Here is a 20,653-nt window from a genome sequence, read left to right as displayed (position 1 = left end):
GTAACATATATGTAATAATAAAAAAAAAGGTTTTCCACTCTAATCGATTCTTTTAGATACATATTATTCCTATAATAACTTGTAGATTATTTTAATAAATAAATGAGAAATATGTAACTAATAAATGTAAAAAATTATAAGCGTAGCAATAGTTAAATATATATATCGCGATAATTTTTCTTAATACGCAATTTTTAAATACATGTTTATTAATTTCTTAATAATGTGAGGAAATAATTAATTGAATAACGATGCGAATATCTCTCGCATAGAAATTAATAATATAAGTAATAAATTTTATACAACACAAAATATTTCATAAATAATCAGGTGATATCGGGATAATATTTAATGCAATGCTATAATGATTATAGTTATGAGCAATTAATTTTTATCTCGATATATAACCGTTCGAATAAAATATTAAATATATTCAATGTAGGTTTCTGTGTCAATCCTTTCTCCAAATATAATATGTATATATATAGTTGCCCCTTTAGCTTATTAAATAGCCATTTGATTTTATCAATTCTTAATTTTAAAGCACCAATAAACATGACAAATGTTTCAGATTACATCGGCGAAAATTGGAACAAGACAATTAATAATAAATTTTTATTGATGACCGATAATTGAAGAATATACGGTTATACAAATGGCATTTCAATTATTAAATGTATTTTTTTCCAATAAAGTCAAGATCGAGATACTATACGCAAATATATTAACTGAGCATATTAAATTAACTTTATCGTAAGTTTCATACAAATAAATAAAAGAATGCTCTTACTTACAACTTGACAAAAAAAAAATATCTAACAAAGTAAAGCGCACCTGTCGATTACCCCTTTCTCTCGTGAGAAAAATTCGAGACGTTCTTCCGCCCAGCTATCCCCGACAGGGACTCGACGATGAGGTCTTTTATGCGGGTGCATTACACCCGCAAGTGCATCACCGATCTCGCAAGGTCAGCGCGCCGGAATAAGCCGCGTTATTTTTTGTTGCTGCCGGCGATGCGCGATGTATCGTTTTTCGTGCTCACTCGAAAGCCCGGTCGTCCCAGGCTGAAGGCAGTCACTTAATATGTTTCGAGGAGGGATTAGGTGTCGTGTTTCGTCGGACTTAACCGTATAATGTAGGCTTGCCAGACTTGGCAGAGCATCTGCTTCCAAGCCCTCGACTCGTGTCCCTCCAGAGGGACTGGAGGTCTCGACTTCTCGAGGCCGCTGGGGAGATGACTCGGAGATTGGAAACACCGAGAGAGAGATAGAGAGAGAGAGAGAGAGAGTGTTGTTATGTACGAGCATATAAACGGATTGTGAATGTGTGCGAGTATAGACTATGACTGAAAGAGACGTGTGTATAGGGATGACACATAGTCGTAGATGAATTCAATACGTATCGCTGCCGCTAACGCGATTCAGTTGTCAAGGAGTTATTGAAAACGTTGAAATAGGTATGGAATAAGGTATTTCATATTAAAATGTAGTGTGGATATATTATAATATATTGAATTATTATAAATTTAGATACTGTTCGTATATACAGCTAATTTTCAAACTGTTGTTCAGGAAACATCCTGAAGAAGAGTATATATTGTTATTATATAATATATTTAATATATAATATATTTGTAAAAATATATTTAAATATATATAAAATATATATAAATATATATAAAATATATTATATATATATAAAATATATATAAATATGTATAAAATATATTATATATAAATATATATAAAATATATTATTATATACTATTATATAATAAATGGTCCCATAAGATTTGTTGCGCGCTTGTGACGATCAAATTCGAATCAGTCTCCTTGATAAATGTGTTGCGGGGTATCAAGAGAGATATATTTGCCGAAAATATATATTCGAGAAATTGCAAGTTCTTACGTGGGATCTATGCGTTGTTAGAAACAGTTGTTGCGCGCGGTATATTGAGTTCTTGAAAATGCACTGCGGTATTGTCCTGTTATGAATATGCGGTTCGCGCACAAAGATAGTCTTCCTAGTTCCTGTGAGCGAAGGGACACATGCGAACTTATTATCGTTGCATGCAACGGGAAATTCGTATGCTATTAACGCAACAGTTGGTAGAATGGTGAACGAATGCTTTTGGATGTATGTTACAGCGCATCTGTTTCTAACTACGTTTCGAGGAATAAGAACTATGTAAAGAAAAAAATAAATAAGTACGCAGAAATATGAAGCAGTATGCAAACTTGAGGACTGTGCGTAAAATGTACATACATATGTACGCACACACTTCTAATTGGCATATGTTGGTTGAAAGAACTGTATTGTGCAAAAAGAGTCGATATTAAATTACGTAGCTAAAAAATACACATTTTTTAAATATTTCGAAAGATTGCACATGTTTTGATTCTTTTACATATACGTGTAATTTATTCGCTTTTAATGAAAAAATAATGTTTACTTGCGAATTTAAACTTTTGATCGTATTAACATCTCAGTGATATTTTCCCTCATTTAAATATCTTGCAAATAAAAAATAATTCTATATCTTATTTTCCTCGGTTAATTATGCTTGACTAATTATTTTTAAATTATTATTATGTCAAATTATATTATCAGTTAATAAAACTTTGAATTAAAGTTCGTGTTATAATTAGTATTATTCTATATTATATAAATATTTTTATCGTTTAATATCATAAAACTATTAAAGCTCTAATTTTATAACATTACATATAAAATTATTATAATATTATAACATTAAATATAATTTTGTAATATTCTAAAACTATTATATAATATATTACAAAATTATATTTCTTTTGCTGACATAAAAATATCCGATAACATTAAAATCATACCGCGTTTCTTCCGGCAACCATAATTCTGTCAAGGATGAATCTTTCACTTACTTATTTTATATAATATCACATACAGAGATATAGTTTAATATTGAGGGTCGTGTTTCAAGCGCGCTGTATCACAAAGACAGTTATGTTCGGATATTTCTTTTTTTCGGTACGGCCGTTCCAAACTTAAACGAGCCGCGGCTGACCTCACATCCGGTTCTCTCGGGGCGTGAATAGAATCAAATGGAACGGAGGGTTACTAAATGACAATGGTCAACTCGTACGCGCCGGTTCTTATTTCCGGTACAGCGACGCGGACATTGTTCATCGCATCCTGCGTAGCGTATGACAGCCAAAGACGCGTCGCTTGTCGTATTCTATTTTTCTTTTGCATCTCAATTACTTTAGGCAACGATACTTTTTTGCCGTGCATTTCGTTAATTTTTTTCTAAAGATACAATTATGTTAATATTAAATTAATTAAAATTATTAATGAATGTATTATCATGGTGTTATTTATTTGAAACGTCTTCTGCTGTGTTTAAATTTATATTGAATATTTAAATTGATATATGTATGAATTTAGATTGAATATTTAGATTGTATAACTGTGCTTTGAACGTCTTGCGTTTAATTTATTATTTTCTAAATCAACTTTTTTCAGAATCCAATTTCAGATATACACGTATTACGAGGTAAATGCAAGTTCGTAAGAATCGGGATAATCGTTATGTGTGTGTGTGTCTAGAGAAAGGTGTTTTCATAAACGCGTACAATTACCATTAGAATGGTTCAATTTGCATTGTTTTACATTCAGCTTGCATCTTTATCGTTAGAATTATGAGTTTTCCCCTTTTCGGACTATTATTATAATACCGAAGTTGTATAAACGTTTCATATAAAGCCGATTTCATGCGAGTGATTACACTGCTTTCGCAGTAATTGAATACAAAGTGTAAAATTAAAATTTTAAGTCAAAAAGACAGATAAAATTTTATATTCACACAAGAACTTTACAATTTATATTGCGTTGCACATAATCAAAAATGAATTATAAGGATATAAATAGCTTATTCAAATGTACGTAATTTTGAGATGAGAATTTTCCTACAACTCAATTAATAATATAAATGCTTCTATTATCCTAATATTTCTTTCTCTTTCACGATCAAATAAAAATATTATTAATATTATTAAATCTGTAGACATCTGGAGTAAATTTTAGCTTCAGTCAATGTTTGTACTTTCCCAAATGTTTCCCTTTTAAATTTTAAAAGCAGAAAAGAGAGAATGACATGCAAAAATGCGTAGTATCTGATATACCTTACAGGAAATGACTGTTATAATCATATAGGTATAGGGTGTGTAATCTAGAATTTTCCTATACAACTCAATTAATATAAATGCTTCTATTAATCAATCCAAATATTTTTTTTCATTCACGATTAAATAAAAATATTATTAATATTATTAAATCTGTAGACATCTGGAGTAAATTTTAGTTTCAGTCAATGTTTATATATTTTCCCAAATGTTTCCCTTTTAAATTTTAAAAGCAGAGAAGAGAGAATGACATGCAAAAATGCGTAGTATCTGATATACCTTACAGGAAATGAGTGTTATAATCATATAGGTATAGGGTGTGTAATCTAGAATTTTCCTATACAACTCAATTAATATAAATGCTTCTATTAATCAATCCAAATATTTTTTTTCATTCACGATTAAATAAAAATATTATTAATATATATTATTATTAAAATCTGGAGTAAATTTTAACTTCAGTCAATGTTTGTCATGTTCCCCAAATGTTTCCGTTTAATTTTTAAAAGAGAAGAGAGTATGACAAAAATGCGCACTATCCAATACACCTCACAGGAAATGATTGTTCAACGTTATATAGTCATGTATAGGGTGTGTTCGATGGAAAATAAAATTAAGGTTAATTTGTGCCGCGTTTGCTTCCAATACGTAACGCGGGTCATGCACGCACACACACACGTTTAATAATCTACATGAAGGCTTTCTCACGTTGCGGCCGATGTGCGCGTAATTGCCGCGAATAAATACCGTCACGGCTATATAGAGTCGCGTAGCGCGAATTGTTCACGGCTAATGAATTTACGGCTCTCGGCCGTTCACATTCCAAACGGAACGATTGAAAATACATACAAAATGCACACCGGAAATGCTCAAACGCGAACGTTAGCCATCACGGTCTCATTATGGCTATATGCCATCAATCCATCTGTTTCGATAAATTTGTAACATATCTGTCAGACATACAAAATGTTACGAGCGTGATGCATTTCCTTCTATTATCACGTTACACAAAAGATTTATGCACTAATTTCCTGCGATCCAAACGTTTCGCAGTATTTTCCACCCGATTAGTTTAAATGTAACGATTTGTTGTAAAATTAAATATACGTGCATTATTAACATTATTCATTTATAACAGGAAAGAATTCTTTAGATATATAGTAATTCAATGTTTATAGCAGATAATCGTAGACTCTTCGTGAATTTTCTTTTTTTACAAAGATTTGACATTTTATAAAAAAAAAAAATTATATAATATTTTTTTATAAAAAATTGATTTGATAAAAACTGCAACGATACCAGCAGAAAATATTCCAAATATACAAGTCTCAACAATATTTCTGTATCAAATTAAAATAATAACAATAAAAAGCGAAAATAAATGAAGCAATTATAAAAGATAGAAATAGTGAAATAATTAATTGATACCTAATTAAATGACTTAGTAATAAACTTAATTGGCTCCTAATACGTATATCCATAGCTATCTTTAAATACACTTTTTCCTTTCTCCGACAGATAAAATAATCTTCCCCGTTATCTACTTTCAGTTGGCGTCAGCACTGATGCTCTAGTAAAGGTCCTGGAGTTCTAAGAGAGAAAGAGCGAGAGACCAAGAAAGAAGAAATAAAGCAGGATGTGGCGCGTACGAGTCATCGTCTTCCTCCTAGCAGCCACTTCCGTCACCTACGCCAAGGTGGCCGTGTTGCCGCACGATGTTTACCCCGGTTACGAGGTGACGCAGTTCCGGGGCGAGGCGAGTCGGCCTTCGAACTTTCGCCTCCTGGAAACCGGCTTCTCCAAGTACTTCACCGTGCTTGGCAACGGCCTGGTGATGACAACGTCGGATCTGACGCCGCTCGTGGACCGTCCTGTCAACCTGATCGTCCTGGAGGAACTGGCCAACGGCACCCAGACCCACGACCTTCACCTCTACGTCATCAATCGCCGGAACATGCTGACCTTCTCGCACGACCGTCTCGGCGAGGGCGAAGTGGCGGAGAACGCGGTTGCCGGCACGCAAATAGACGGATTTCCGGTTCTGCGGGCGCGTGGCAGCTTTCCGGTCCATTACAAAATCCTGCCGGACGATAACGGGGAACGTCCGTTCGCTCTACGCGAGAACGAGTCCAACGAGACCGGCTTCAACCTCACCCTGAAGAGCCAGATGCAGGGTGTCCGAGTGGTGAGCGCGAAACCGCTGGATCGCGAGTCACGTGGTCTCTACACCGTCGTGATACACGCGTCGGACGGGAACTTTCTCAGCACGTCCAAGATCAGCGGCATCGTCCACGTGCTCGACGTGAACGACAACAGTCCGATTTTCGAACGCGAGCTCTACGTCTTCGAGATCAGGCCGACCAATCTGGATACGTTGCGCAACGGTGGCGACGTCACTGCGCTGCCCGGTTGGAAGAGGTTCTCCACCGTCGGCAAGGTCACGGCCAAGGACGCGGACGGGGACAGGGTCGCGTACAAGCTGGTGACGCCTAGCAGTCTGCTGATAGTCGTGCCGCAGACCGGCGAACTGTTGCTCGCTGGTGAGCCGGAAGTCAGCTCGGAGCAGGACAGCGAATGCGAGCTGATCGTCGAGGCGCATGATCTGCACACGCCTAGTCGCAGTGCCGAGAGACCGGCCAAGGTCATCGTGAGATTCCTCACCACGGAGCCGGACGAGTCGCCGGAGGTGCACCGGATAGAGAAGAGAAGAGTCACCCGGGCTGTGCGGCCGACGAAGAAGGTCGATTTCACGGAGGCGGATGGAAATATCGAGGGCAAGATCGCGTTTTATCTCGAGAAGGAGAACGAGAAGGAGACTTATAAGATAAGAGACGAGAATAAATGGGTTACCGTGGGCGCGAACGGCTCTGTCATGGTCAAGCAGAAGTGGGACTACGAGGAACTGGGTCCGGAGAAGACTATCGACTTCTGGGTTACTATCACGAACACAGGTACAGGTAATATCACCCAATTTCTCATATACATCTTTTTATACATATAGATCATTGGTCAGCTCGCTGTCGTTATATTTCGTTTGTAAGTATTTCATTTGATTTTTATTTCTATTTATTATTATATCAGGTGTTATATGAAAGAGATATATTTTTTACGAATTATTATTTTGACAGGGTGTCCAGCAGACTCGATGAAAAAAATTCCCTGACTTTTTAGTATTATTTTTTCCAAATATATAAATTATATATATCTATATGATAAATCAATTAAATGTTCAATCGTGAAATCTTTGAGATATTTTTGTCAACAATGAAAAGGTTTGGAAGTTAAAATAAAAATTTCAATCAATTATTTAATCTGCATTATGTACGATAATCGAAACAAATATATGTCACTATAAACTATTTAAATAATCATCTTTTTTATTTATACTATATATTAAATTTTTTAGTTTTGTCTCTATCAAACACATTGAAATAAAATAACCCGACGATGAAAATATAAATTTAGAATAATGTGAAAAAATCCAGACAAATAGTAAAATTTCTTGACTTGATCGGTTTTCCAGATTTCCCTGACCGCTAGACACCCTGCTTAATTTTACTCTAATTTATATTTTTGAATACGATATTCGATAATATATTTTTAAATAAATTTTACTGTTTATTGTTTAATTAATTTTGTACTCTCTTGTCGATGTTTCACGTGTCAAGAGCCATGCGCACAATATGCCCCACTCGGTGTCCCGTGCCCATTTTGGGATGGTATAATGTTTTTCTTTAAATCAATATTGCCTGAAATAGTTTCAGTCGACTGTCACAAAATTCACGGACCATTCTTACACATTCACGCTTTTTTCTAATTCATATTCTATCTCTGAAGCTCTATTTAAAGGTTGCGGTATATCTGATTAAATTAGAGGTGGATAAGAATATTGGCAGCAAATATATAATTCATACAGATATAATAAATTATTAAATATATACGGCAAAAAATATTTAAACATGTATTTGAAACTATATTTTTAATGTTTCTTTATAAAATTTTAATTTTTTGATATAATTGTAATTTGTAATAAAATATATTTGTAGCTGAAAATTAATAATTTTCTTTTAGCCATGTGTTGTACGCCAGATATTTGTTGCCTTATTTATTTATAATTTCTTATTCCCATGTATGTAGAACTAATAATAATGATGGCTCTCTTTTCTCTTTTCTCGCATCATCAACTTCCAAAGGATTCCAATGTAAGTAGCAATTCATATCATTCACTTCAACACTAAATAAATAATGTTGAATATCGATACATACCATATTGCTTTCACATTGTATATCAATCTTTAAAAATCTTCTGTAAAAGCACATTTTCTTGTTTACACGCTTCTAGTAAAATTTTCGAGATTGCAAAATAAATTACTATTTATCGACGCTGAACGCTATTTGTGAATGAAAATAAAAAATGTATGTATTTACATAAGGAAACTCTTTGAAGGATAGCTATTCATTAAAAATCCAATCGACTCTCTTTCATTTTCAAAAGCAAGTGTAATTACGTATTAGCGTGTAGAAATATATTGGATTAAATATTCATGAAATTCAATATAAATTGTTTTCAACAAAATATCTTTTTTATATATAAAAAAATCCAATTCCTTGCCTCTGAATAAAATATATAATATAATTAACTTTTAAATTATTTTTAAATTAATATTTTTTTTTTTATTTAATAAAAAGATTAGATAAAAATAGTGTTACTGTAGTGACAAAAATTGTAGTGACACGCAAATGGCGAACCAGCAATTGTTTTAACACGCTAATAGTGCTCTTATGGCTGCTACGTATATGCGGTAATCGATGTGACGTTATAGATACCGACAATCAGCGCGTCATCATCAACATGAAGGACGTCAACGACGAGCCTCCGTATTTCATTAATCGGCCTCTACCGATGCAAACGGTCGTCCAGTTGAATGCACCGCCGAACACTCACGTGTTTACCCTTCAAGCCAGAGATCCCGACACCGACCATAACATCCATTACTTCATCGTGCGAGATCGAAGTACGTAATAACATGAGCAATCGAGATTCGATATTTCGATCATTAACGCTCTCTCTTCACCCAACTCTGTCGCTGATGATGTAATAAGTACGGGGAGATTAATCTGTCGATGTTATAAAAGCGCGAATTGTGAGAGATATATACTTGACCCTCCTAAAGGCTTTACGATTTTATGCGATTTTTATACTCCGTTTAAGAAAAATATTTCGAAAAATTAATATTTAGGCTGTGTTGCATTCGAAAAGCTCGATCGAGGAAATAATTTTTGATAATAAGAAAAGATATCAAGAAAATTTAATACATCTCTGTCATAATGACACTGAAAAAAATTTGTTAACTTGACTAAACCTTTCAACTAAATATTATTTTCTTAATTGAACATATAAAAATATTTTAATTAAATATAACATATTAAATCTAACAAAACGTATATTTTATTTAAATACTAATATATGTTCGATTAATAAAATAGTAATTTAGTTGGAAAGTTTAGTCGAGTTAACAAATTTTTTTCAATAGAGTAATTGATTTTTTCTTGGCAATATTTGTTTAAGCAACAAATATGGAATTAAAACCATTTTTATAGGGAGTTTCTCTTACATATTCTCTTGCATATTCTATTTTCATATTCGCATCCGTCAAAATATAATTTGATGCTATTTGTAATACAAACGCGCGCATCGCATTAATACTTAATTTGAAAATTCTTGTAAAGCTGTAATTTGTGTCATAATAACACATGAGAACAAAATTTAATACATCTGTGTCATAATGGATAATTGATTTTTTCTCGGCGATTGTTTAAGAATTTTAAACATATGTAATTAAAATAATTTTTATAGGAAGTGTCTCTCATATATATTCTGTTTTCATATTCTCATCCGTCAAAATAAAGCTATCGTACGGCTAGATTTTATAATTTGATGCTAATTTTATTTTGCATTACACAAACATTTATTGCATTATTTGTATTTGAAAATTTTTATAAAGCTCTAATTCGTCATAAAAAATAATTCAGTCTAATAAATTAGAATAATTTTCATCGAATAAATTTCAGAACAATTTTTTCTTAAAAAAAAAAAAAAAAAGAGAAACAACCAAAATTACATATCTTGAAAAATGGTTGTATTAATAATTCTCTGTATATCTTTTTTTATTGAAATTCTTTGAGCTTATAAAGAAATTAAATTTCATATCAGCTGTGCTTGCAACCAATATTGAAAATTACTATAGCAATCAAAAAGACTAATTGTCTTATTTGGTTTAGGTAAATGTCAAAGAGTTCGATGTTGTCATTATATGAAAAATTGTGTTCAGCCAATCGAATAATATCGTTTCATTAATTACACGAGAAATATGTGGATTTAATATCTGAGTGCATGTATGTGCATAGAAACATGCGGAACAATCGCGCGTACGGCCTAATTATTAATCTAGCCAACGCAACATATCGGTGTAAAATCGCACATCGACGTCATCGAAAATGCGCACGCGATGATTACGCCGGTGACCCGGTATCATATTTTGCAATTTATAGGATTATATCATGTAATAACGCTATTATGCCGAATGCTTTCCCTCACGATCGCATTTCAATATTATAAAGAATTTTTGTTGCGCATTATAGTATACGATATGGAGTATGCTTGTAATTTAACGCCGTATTATTAATGCGATGCGTAATATATTACACTGACGAATAATAGCTTAAATGCTATCAAATGTTAAACTACCATTTGATTCTCCTAAACGCTCGATTGTTCATTCAGATTTTGGGTAGAAATCTACGTTTGTATAATTCATATATATGCGTAAATTAAGCAACCAGTTCAATTTAATCTTTCAACATTATATAAATATGGAAGGGTAATTTTTCTATATTATTTCATTTTTTTAGTAATTTAAATGCGAGAATCGCGGAAACTGTCGTGCAATTAATGTTGAGCGGAATCTTCACTGGCAAGATTATCGCGAAGATAACGGCCGCCCTGATCAATTAATTAATTAATGAATTATCTGTTATGCACACGCAGCTGGTGGCCGCTTTGAGGTCGACGAGAGATCGGGGGTCGTACGTACTCGTGGCACTGACCTCTTCCAGCTGGATATGGAGTATGTCCTTTACGTGAAAGCTGAGGATCAGAACGGCCGTATCGACGAGAGGCGTTTCCAGTCGACTCCTGAGGAGAGACTATCGATCGTCGGTGGAAAACGCGCACCGCAGTTCTATATGACGGCGTACGAGGCCGAGATACCGGAAAACCAGAAGAAAGACTCCGAGTTAGTTCGCAAGTCAATTTATCCAATCATTCTATTCCTCGAGTATCATATGTGTTTCGAGGAAACAGGTCTGAATTCCCATCTCGAGACGTAATTGATCAATCATTTTTTATACACAGAGAGAATTTTCTCTTAGAATTTACCATGAAAATCATGGAAGAATTTTATGAGTTTTTCTGATTAATATTTACCACGATAAAAATATTAATATCTAGCACAATTATGTACCTATTAATATTTTTTATTGTGGTAAATATTAATCGGAACTCTTATACAATTCTTTTAATACCATATTGTCCACGATTACCATAATTTTCAGGGTAAATTCTAAGAGAAAATTCTCTCCGTGTAATTATAAATAAATTGTTAAAAATAAAAAAAAAAAAAAATTAATATTTTTCAATATTTTTGTGTGGGATAGTGGATCGCGGTTTTAATCTTAAACTATCGCTATTTATTGTAAAAAATGAATAGAAAAGAAATCTAGATTTTTCATAATTATGTTGGATCGTAAATTATATTTTTTGCAATTTATTTGTATAAAAAATGCCAATATAAATACGAAAGTATCAAGAAATTTAAGATTATTAGAGTAACGTTGTAAGATTTATTTGTATATCCTTTTTTGAAATTAAATATTGGCGAGATTCAAACGGATGAACGTTGCGAGTTCATTGGCTTTTACGCGATGATTTTTTCACGTTCCGACTGGCTTACTTTCTTTTATTTGCTCTCCGATATTATTTGTTAGTACAAGACCCCGTTTGCGTTTGATTATCGTAACTGGTCGACTCGAGAATCGAGTTTACTTTCGAAATTGTTTGTCTTCGAAAGGCCCTCGTTGACTTTTCCAACTTCAATCTGAATTCGACCGAGTTACCTTTGCGACGACACACATTCAAGACTTATTTGACAGACCTGTTCCTTATTTATATCGCGCATCTTTTCGCGCCTTTTGCAATTATTTTTGCGCGTCGTTCGCGAGGATGCTCTCGTAGTAGAAATGTCACGTATTGAAACTTTTTAGCATAATATCCGTGAAAGCCAAGTCGTTCGCCGATCGGGAGATACGTTATACGCTGAAAGCTCAAGGTCAAGGAGCTGCGGGTACATTCAACATCGGGCCGACTTCGGGTATCGTGAAACTTGCGAAGGAACTGGATTTTGAGGATCTACGACAGCCTCACATTTATTCCTTGATAGTGACGGCGACGGAGGACTCCGGCGGTTTCTCGACATCCGTCGAGGTAAGTGGATTTATGTCTCCCTCGAACTTTGTTATTGTTGCTACCGCGATAAAAGTGACATTTCTCCTTCTACCCTCGTATCTCTCGTATACGTGCGTGCTATTGTTTCATTTTTCCTCGAGTGCAAGTTATTCATTTTTAGAATTACATTGAAAAAAAAAAATTGGTTTCTTGTTTTAAGAATTTTCCACGTATTTTTAAAATTAATTATTAATTTTTATTAAATTTGTTTCATAAAATAGAATATTCTCTTTTTTATAATAAGCTAGATATCAATTATAACGCAATGGGGAGAAGAGAGAATAAACTATAGTTTGAAATGAATTCTGAAAAACTCATTAAAGTATCTTTTCTCTCGTTTATACAATTATCGTATCATATTCAAATTAAAATAATTTTTCAATTCTTCTATGATATTTATAATTCGAGCCTATTGTACTTTTTCATTTTCCACAATTAATTTTGTGAATTAAAAAAAGTAACAAGAGAAAGCTATATATTTAAATGTTTCGAGCAACGCGTCTTGCTCGTATTAATGCCCGATTGTTCAACTTTTTAGCTAACGATCCGAGTGTCCGATGTGAACGATAACGCACCCAAATTCGAATTGCCGGATTATCAAGCTCACAATGTCGACGAGGATATTCCGCTGGGGACAAATATACTGAAAGTCAAAGCAACCGACGCTGATTCGGGGGCAAACGCGGAAATAGAATATTTAGTGTCCGACGATCATTTCAGCGTGGACTCGAATGGCATTATCGTTAATAATAAACAGCTCGATGCGGATAACAATAATGCTTATTACGAATTCATCGTCACCGCTAAGGATAAGGGTAAGTAACGAAGAGATATAATAAATTTTACGAATTTAATTAATTAAAATATATGCATATTTCTGTGCGTATATAAGAAGCTCTCCTGATGTAACCTATCTATCATGGAAAAAAAGAATTAGCTACCATAGCTAAATATTAGCTGTCCATATATATATTACAACCTGACCTTACAATAGTTATCATACTTAAATTTAATAAGCTATGATAACAAATATTTTTAGCCACAGTTTAACGGAGAATGTTATAGCTGAAAAATATTAGCTGTCAAAATTTAGCTGTGGTAGCTGACTCTTTTTTTCCGTATACTTGTAATTGATCGAATCCGGTTTCCAATTTGTTTTGATCAAACGTCGATCGATCACTTTCGACGACGTTTCTCGCTGAAAAAGAATGTTTCCTAAACGCGACTCGGAGATTTGGCGACGTAGAAAACGCGAAGATTGAAGTCCCCTTATTCTGTCAGCAAGCCGAGGATCAGCTCCGGGCGGCTAAATCTCACCGATTTGGTTTTCAAACGAGCTCCAAATCCTCGTCTTGCGTGTCGCCGAGCGGATATCAAGGCTCGCATCCGGCGTAGCGACTCGAATTTATGTTATTTGCATATATACGGCTCCAATGCGGGACGATTTCCAAAACAAGTCGCGGCTTAATTGGAAATAAAGCAGCCGAAGCGGCATGTGAGCGCTTTTATTTATTGCGCGTTCATGTGCGCACGTCGACCTCGCCCGAGGTTTGACGTTTGTAAAAAATACCTCGCTCGACACGCATTCCTGTCACATACATCCCGAAATTCAATAATTTAAATTATGACAGCGCGATTCTCATAATGTTCGAATCGATACTGCGATGGACGCGACTTATATCACGTGGTTATGTTTTGTAGAAAAACCACGCATTATTATTGTTGTTCTTTTAGAGAGCAAAATATAATTTACTTCCATTACCTGGACATGAAAATGTAAAATAAAATCAATAATTTCTCACTCACCGATGTTGATGCAATAGCAAAGTTGTAGTGCACAGCACATGGATCTGAAAACAAAATATTCAAATTATGTATTTTACAATAATGATTATTTCAAATTAATATGCGCATCTTTTTTAAAACTGAGTATATTAAAAAAAAATTATATTTATTTTATACCTTATTTCACATTATCACATACACAATACAAATATGTACAAGAAGAAATCAAATTATGTATATAATATAGAGAAACGCCTAATAATGTACAATAATGATTATTTCAAATTAATATGCGCAATTTTTTTAAATTGAGTATATTAAAAATTATATTTATTTTATATTTCATTTCACATTATAACATACACAATATAAATACGTAAGCTAGAATTAAAGATAACTATTTACAAGAAAAATACCGAAGGCCAAAGTGAGATGCTGCATGAAATTGACGTCTCAGTTTGTCCTAAGGCACTTTCGTTGCTTCAATGGCCATAACTATTTGTTTAAACTACCAAGAGCTCTGGAACTTGAAAATAAACCCAAATTTCTGATGAATTGAATTATCAGAAGCCAGCTTCACACTAATAAGTCTACTCAATAATATTATCGACTAAAGGGTTTCGATCTTCCAGGAGAACCGTCGAAAACGGGAACGGCGACGGTGCGGATCTACACGAAGAATAAAAACGACGAGGAGCCGAAATTCTCCCAGCAAGTTTACACGCCTAACGTCGACGAGAACGCCGGGCCGAACACTCTGGTGACCACTGTCGTGGCGTCGGACAAGGACGGCGATAACGTGCGATTCCGCTTCGTCGGCGGCAACACGACGTCGGGACAGTTCGTGATCGAGGAGATTACGGGAGTGATTCGTCTTCACGGCAAGGAGATATCCTTGGATCGCGACAAGTACGAGCTAAACGTCACCGCCTTGGACGACGGCGCGTGCTGCCCAAACGGGGATCAAACCATCCACACCAGCACCGCGGTAGTCGTCGTCTTTATAACAGACGTCAACGACAACAAGCCGGTGTTCAAGGATTGCGGGATGTATTATCCGAAGGTCGAAGAGGGCGCGCCCAACGGCAGCACCGTCATCAAGGTACAGGCTACCGACGAGGACAAGGGTGTCAACGGCCAAGTCAAGTACTCGATCGTGCAGCAGCCCAATCAAAAGGGCACCAAGTTTACCGTTGACGAGGAGACCGGTCAAGTCTTGACCAACAAGGTATATCGATAAACAGAGAGCATTTTCTCGTAGAATTTAGTCTCAAAATCATGGTAATCGTGGACAATATGGTATTGGAAGAATTTTCAGAATTTCTTTCGTTAATATCTACCACAATGAAATAGAAAATATGTTCGACGAATTTTACTATGTACATAGCAAAATTTACTTTGTACATATTAATATTTTTTTATTGTGATAAATATTAATCAGAGAAATTCTTATAAAATTCTTCCAATACCATATTGTCCATGATTTTCAGGGTAAATTCTAAGAGAAAATTCTCTCCGTATATATTTTATTTTTTATTATATTTTTAAGAGAGAAAATAAATTTTTATATTTTTATATTTTTGACAAAATGCATAAATGAAAGTTTATATCATGCAAATTTTTAAATTTGACCTTTTTGTTTAAAGTTTTTAATAAAGTACATAAATGTTGCGTCGATTATATGAAACGGGAACATTTCAACGAGATCGGCTTTAAAAGAATAACTTTAATATAAATGAAACTCTCGCATGTAATATATGGAAAATATTAATTATTCTTTGAATATATTAACAAGTATCTAACAATCATTAATTTTCATTTTTACCGTGTTACTTTGCCATCTATCAGACCGAACGATAAACACGCGAGGTACTTAACACTTTAATTATTGCTCGTGTTGCGAATCCATAAAGATCTTTAACAATAAGATATCAACGCTATATGTTCATTTTATGTCAGTACGTGTTTTTACTTAGTTCTCGCTTTTTTATATTTACTTCGCTACATTAATTAATAAAAAAAAATTGCTATACATTTTATTTATTACTGATTGTATATATAAAATTTTGAAATCATTTTTGTGAGAATTGCTTAATTTTGTTGCTTCAATTATGTACATATAATATCACTGTCCTACATATATTATTCTATATATATTATATATTAGAGACAAAAATTGAGATATTCTATATAACTTTTTTTGATTAAAGAGACAATATTTTTCGTTTCATTCGTACTTAAAAATATGATATTTTCAGGTTTTTGATCGTGAAGGCGATGATGGGAAATTTGTGTCCGTCACTGTTAAGGCGACGGATCAGGGCGAACCTTCGTTAGAAGGTGTTTGCTCATTTACCGTCGAAATAACGGACGTGAACGACAACCCGCCGCTATTCGACCGACAGGTGGGTACACTCAACCAGAACTCGAAGGCAAATGTTTAGGGAAGAACCCCATTCGGGATAGAAATTCGCGAGCAGATGTCCGGAAGTAAGATCGTGCGCTGGCGAAACCACCAGCGATGTTTCTCGATGCATATAATTCGAAAGAGCGATGTAACTTTGGGCTAGTTTCGCTGCTAACTCGATCAAGATACATGCATACATTGTCGTTTATCGATTTAATACGTATATGCAGGATGTCCCATTTTAATTCGTGTAGTCGAATATGTCTGAAACTGTAACTGTAACTTAACGAGAAAATATTTCATACAAAAGTGTTCAAACGTATTTCAATAATTTTTTGAATTTTAATTTATATATCATTTTTCGAAATTAATTTAGTTTTCTTAAATAGAATCGTTTTAATTTTTTTATATTGATTTCTCGAAATATATTCGACAAGAAAAGTTATTTTCCGACGAGCTTACCGCAATATTTTTTTGCATAAAATAATGAGAGGAATCAATTATTGTAAAGAAAAATGTGTAGCTGTTAGTTACAAATTATATACTTAAAAAAAAAAAAATATGTTAAAATTCAGGATTATTAATTTATTTCCGCTTTAAAATCAAGCAATTTTTGTTAAAAACTTTTGTAAAACGTCATGCTTTTTATATATTTAAGCATATTTTCAAAAATAGGACACCTCGTACATACAAGATTTTCTGCAGCGAAACAAGTATAACACAAGTCCATAATTTGTAAAGTCCGCGGCATGATATCATATCTAAAGTGCATCTCATAAATTATGGACTCGGTTCACTTTTCTATTTTAAAATAGTTATGTTACAACATATGTAGCGTGTTTTGCAAGGTATTTGTGTCAAACTTTGAGAGTATAATCCCTCGTTTTTAAGTTTTCATTTGTGAATGTTTGAGAAAAGTTTGACTTATATACAGACGAGTTTAATAAATATAAGAAATTTAAAAATTTTCCCAACACTTCTATTCAAATAAAACTTTGAAAGTTAATAATTAAAAGATAATTACGTAATTTATATAGGAGAGAGATTGACTAATATTATTAATTATATATATATATATATATATATATATATATATATATATTATAAATAAATCCCATATAATTACGTAATTACATATTATTTTCTATCTGGATATATTTTATAAAATATATTTAAACGTAAAATCAGCGCGTCGGAATACTCCGAGCAGATTGAAAACTTTTGTTTTCGTTTTGCAGAGATATGTAGAAAATGTAAAGCAGGATGCGAGCATCGGAACAAATATATTGAGAGTGTCGGCATCCGACGAGGATGCTGACAATAATGGTGCGATCGTGTACTCGCTGAGTTCGCCCAACAACGAGCAGAATCTGGAATACTTTGAGATCCAACCAGAATCTGGTTGGATCGTATTAAAGAAGCCCCTAGACGTAAGTATCTCTATAATAATATCGCTAATATCTTACATATCGTCTCTCTTTAGCAGTAAAACAGCATCGTTTTCCTGGAACACTCCCACTTTTTTCGTGGGCGAGGCTTGCAATTTTTCTTTGCGGCTTTTGTGCCAGCTTCTTATGCTCTCTTGACGTCTCTTTACGATAATACACACGATAATTACTTCAAAAAAAAAAAAAAAATGTTACCTCGGTAATTAAAAATTGTGATATTTCGCGCGAGAATAATCTGCGTATCATTGATATTTCGTGATCGATTATATGATATATTATTGAATGAAAATCGCGAATGTGATATAGGCTCGTCCTGAATAAGTGTACGCGTGTCCCAGGAGAATGCGTAGGCTATATACGTAGTATATACTATATCTATTTATATATATATATATACGTACATATATGATATATCGTATAAATACAAAACTTGAGTGTACACCTTCTGCCGATATATTGTATACGTTTGCGTTGACTTACGTTATTATATTTAACACGAATCCGTTTTGTTGCTAAGCGGATAAACTTGTACTAATATACGTTTTGGTCGGCAATTATTTCTCTCATCACTAATATGCAACGAAATGAGTTTCCTTTTTACGGCACATGTATAGAACTTTTTAATTCCCATTGATATGCACAATGTGTTCACTATGGTAAATACTTAGCTACTGCCTGATTTCCTCAAACGCTTCATGTACCTGAATCGATCGACCGTTCGGGCTATTTTTGCAACAAAACACTCTCTCTCTGTCTCTCTCATTCTCTCTATTGAGAACATACTCGCGGCGCGAGTACCTTTTAAAAAGATTCCAAACGAAGCTTTGATACCTCTTGTCCAGTTTTTTCATTCAATTTTCGTCGAGAATCGGTCCTCGAGTTATACGTAAACGAATCGTAAGCGGTCGAAAGAACAAAAATGAAACATGCGCGTTGTACATCTTTTCTTTTCCGTCCTTCTTGTTCTCTTTTCAAATTCAATTTCCGTTGTTCGTTTTGTCGCGTTTTCCGCGTTTTGTATCGCGACACCAATCATGATTTTCAATCGGCCCAAACGTGCCGGTCGAACTCGAAAAAGAAACGTGTGTACTTTTCATACTTTTCCCGAAAAGAAAAGAATGTATAATTCATTTTTTTTGTACGTATTATACGCGTTGGAGAAAAACGGGAAAGAATGGAAAGGAAAGACGGTGATAAAAAAAAACGATGATGATGAGATAAGAGATGTGACAAAAAAAAAAAAGAAATGGAAACGTTCGGAGCAAACTAATATGATCTTTAATTAATCAACTAACATTATTAATTGTGAATGTTTTTCAAAAGGGAAGTGATGTTTTTTGAACTTCCAGGAGCAGGTGGGAACGACATTTTTTGAGCCCCACGTACGGTGTACTTCAACCTCTACGCATTTTGTGGTGCATCAGACATAAACAATTTTTGACAATGCTTGCATATTTTATATGAATGATATGTTTTTGATTCCTTTACAGGAACGGATCTCGCTCTCGCTCCTACATCCGTCCTTACCCTGTCTTTCTCTCTCTCTCTCTTTTTCTCTTACTCTATCTGTATCTCCCTCTTTTCTTATCTTTTATTTATTATTTCCGTTTGTTTCTTTATATAAAAATGTATATACTTTTCGTATGTTGCATTTTGTATTTTCCTGTTATGTTGATAATTAATTTGGAAAATATGTGCCTGCTGATTATCGATTTACTGATTTTGCTGCGTTGATTACTTTCCTAATTAGTTTCTCTATCTATCTATATTTTGTTCGTTAATCAATTTGTACGTGAAAAACAAAGCCTAAGTTCCTCTACTCTTTATTTCCTATTATGCCTTTTTAAATTACTTCTATGTTATAATTTCTTCTACATCTTTCTAATTTTTAATTTTTATCTTTTCTTTTCCTTATATATATATATATATATATTTTTTTTTTTTTCAATCTTTCTGACGTTTCCCGATTTTCATCCCACTCTCCCGGTATACCACGACATGACTGACAAAGAAAAGGAAAGAATACGAAAAGTATTTTTTGATCGAGAGCGCTTTAGTAATGTATATATACATATACATATGTATAGATCATAAGAGAACTGTCCGTGGTGTGACATTTTTTCTTCTGTGATTGGGGCGGCATACCACTGTCGTGACGAAACGGGAAGAAAGCGAATGAAAGTGAAATAAAAGTCGGAAAAAAACCAAACGTGCGGATTATATAACTATCACTATCACGACGATTCAGAAAATAACGTCCATCGGTTTTTGAGTGTCGTTAAAAAAA

General features: G+C 33.9%; 1 protein-coding gene across 5 annotated transcripts in view; it reads left to right on the top strand.

Moving 5' to 3' along the window:
- The window catches only part of LOC114929917 (neural-cadherin), a 219,585-nt gene that overhangs the window by 41,349 nt on the left and 157,583 nt on the right, over positions 1-20,653 (top strand). For 3 of the 5 annotated variants that reach the window (XM_085489612.1, XM_085489613.1, XM_085489616.1), the window contains exons 2-10: positions 5,714-7,114; positions 7,832-7,882; positions 8,987-9,178; positions 11,212-11,458; positions 12,486-12,705; positions 13,265-13,541; positions 15,144-15,739; positions 16,770-16,916; positions 18,157-18,348. In XM_085489612.1, coding sequence (XP_085345738.1) covers positions 5,800-7,114; positions 7,832-7,882; positions 8,987-9,178; positions 11,212-11,458; positions 12,486-12,705; positions 13,265-13,541; positions 15,144-15,739; positions 16,770-16,916; positions 18,157-18,348 — 3,237 coding nt within the window. In that variant the 5' untranslated portion in view covers positions 5,714-5,799. Of the gene's footprint in view, positions 1-5,713; positions 7,121-7,831; positions 7,883-8,986; positions 9,179-11,211; positions 11,459-12,485; positions 12,706-13,264; positions 13,542-15,143; positions 15,740-16,769; positions 16,917-18,156; positions 18,349-20,653 lie in introns of all 5 variants that reach the window. The other 2 variants (XM_085489615.1, XM_085489614.1) reach the window with 2 other exon arrangements.

Source organism: Nylanderia fulva, unplaced genomic scaffold (genome assembly GCF_048542155.1).
Source record: "Nylanderia fulva isolate GAGA-0341 unplaced genomic scaffold, ASM4854215v1 Scaffold9, whole genome shotgun sequence".
Taxonomy (NCBI): Eukaryota; Metazoa; Arthropoda; class Insecta; order Hymenoptera; family Formicidae; genus Nylanderia; species Nylanderia fulva.
The sequence above is the reverse complement of the archived record's forward strand: the minus strand, read 5'-3'. Positions and strand labels throughout refer to the sequence as shown.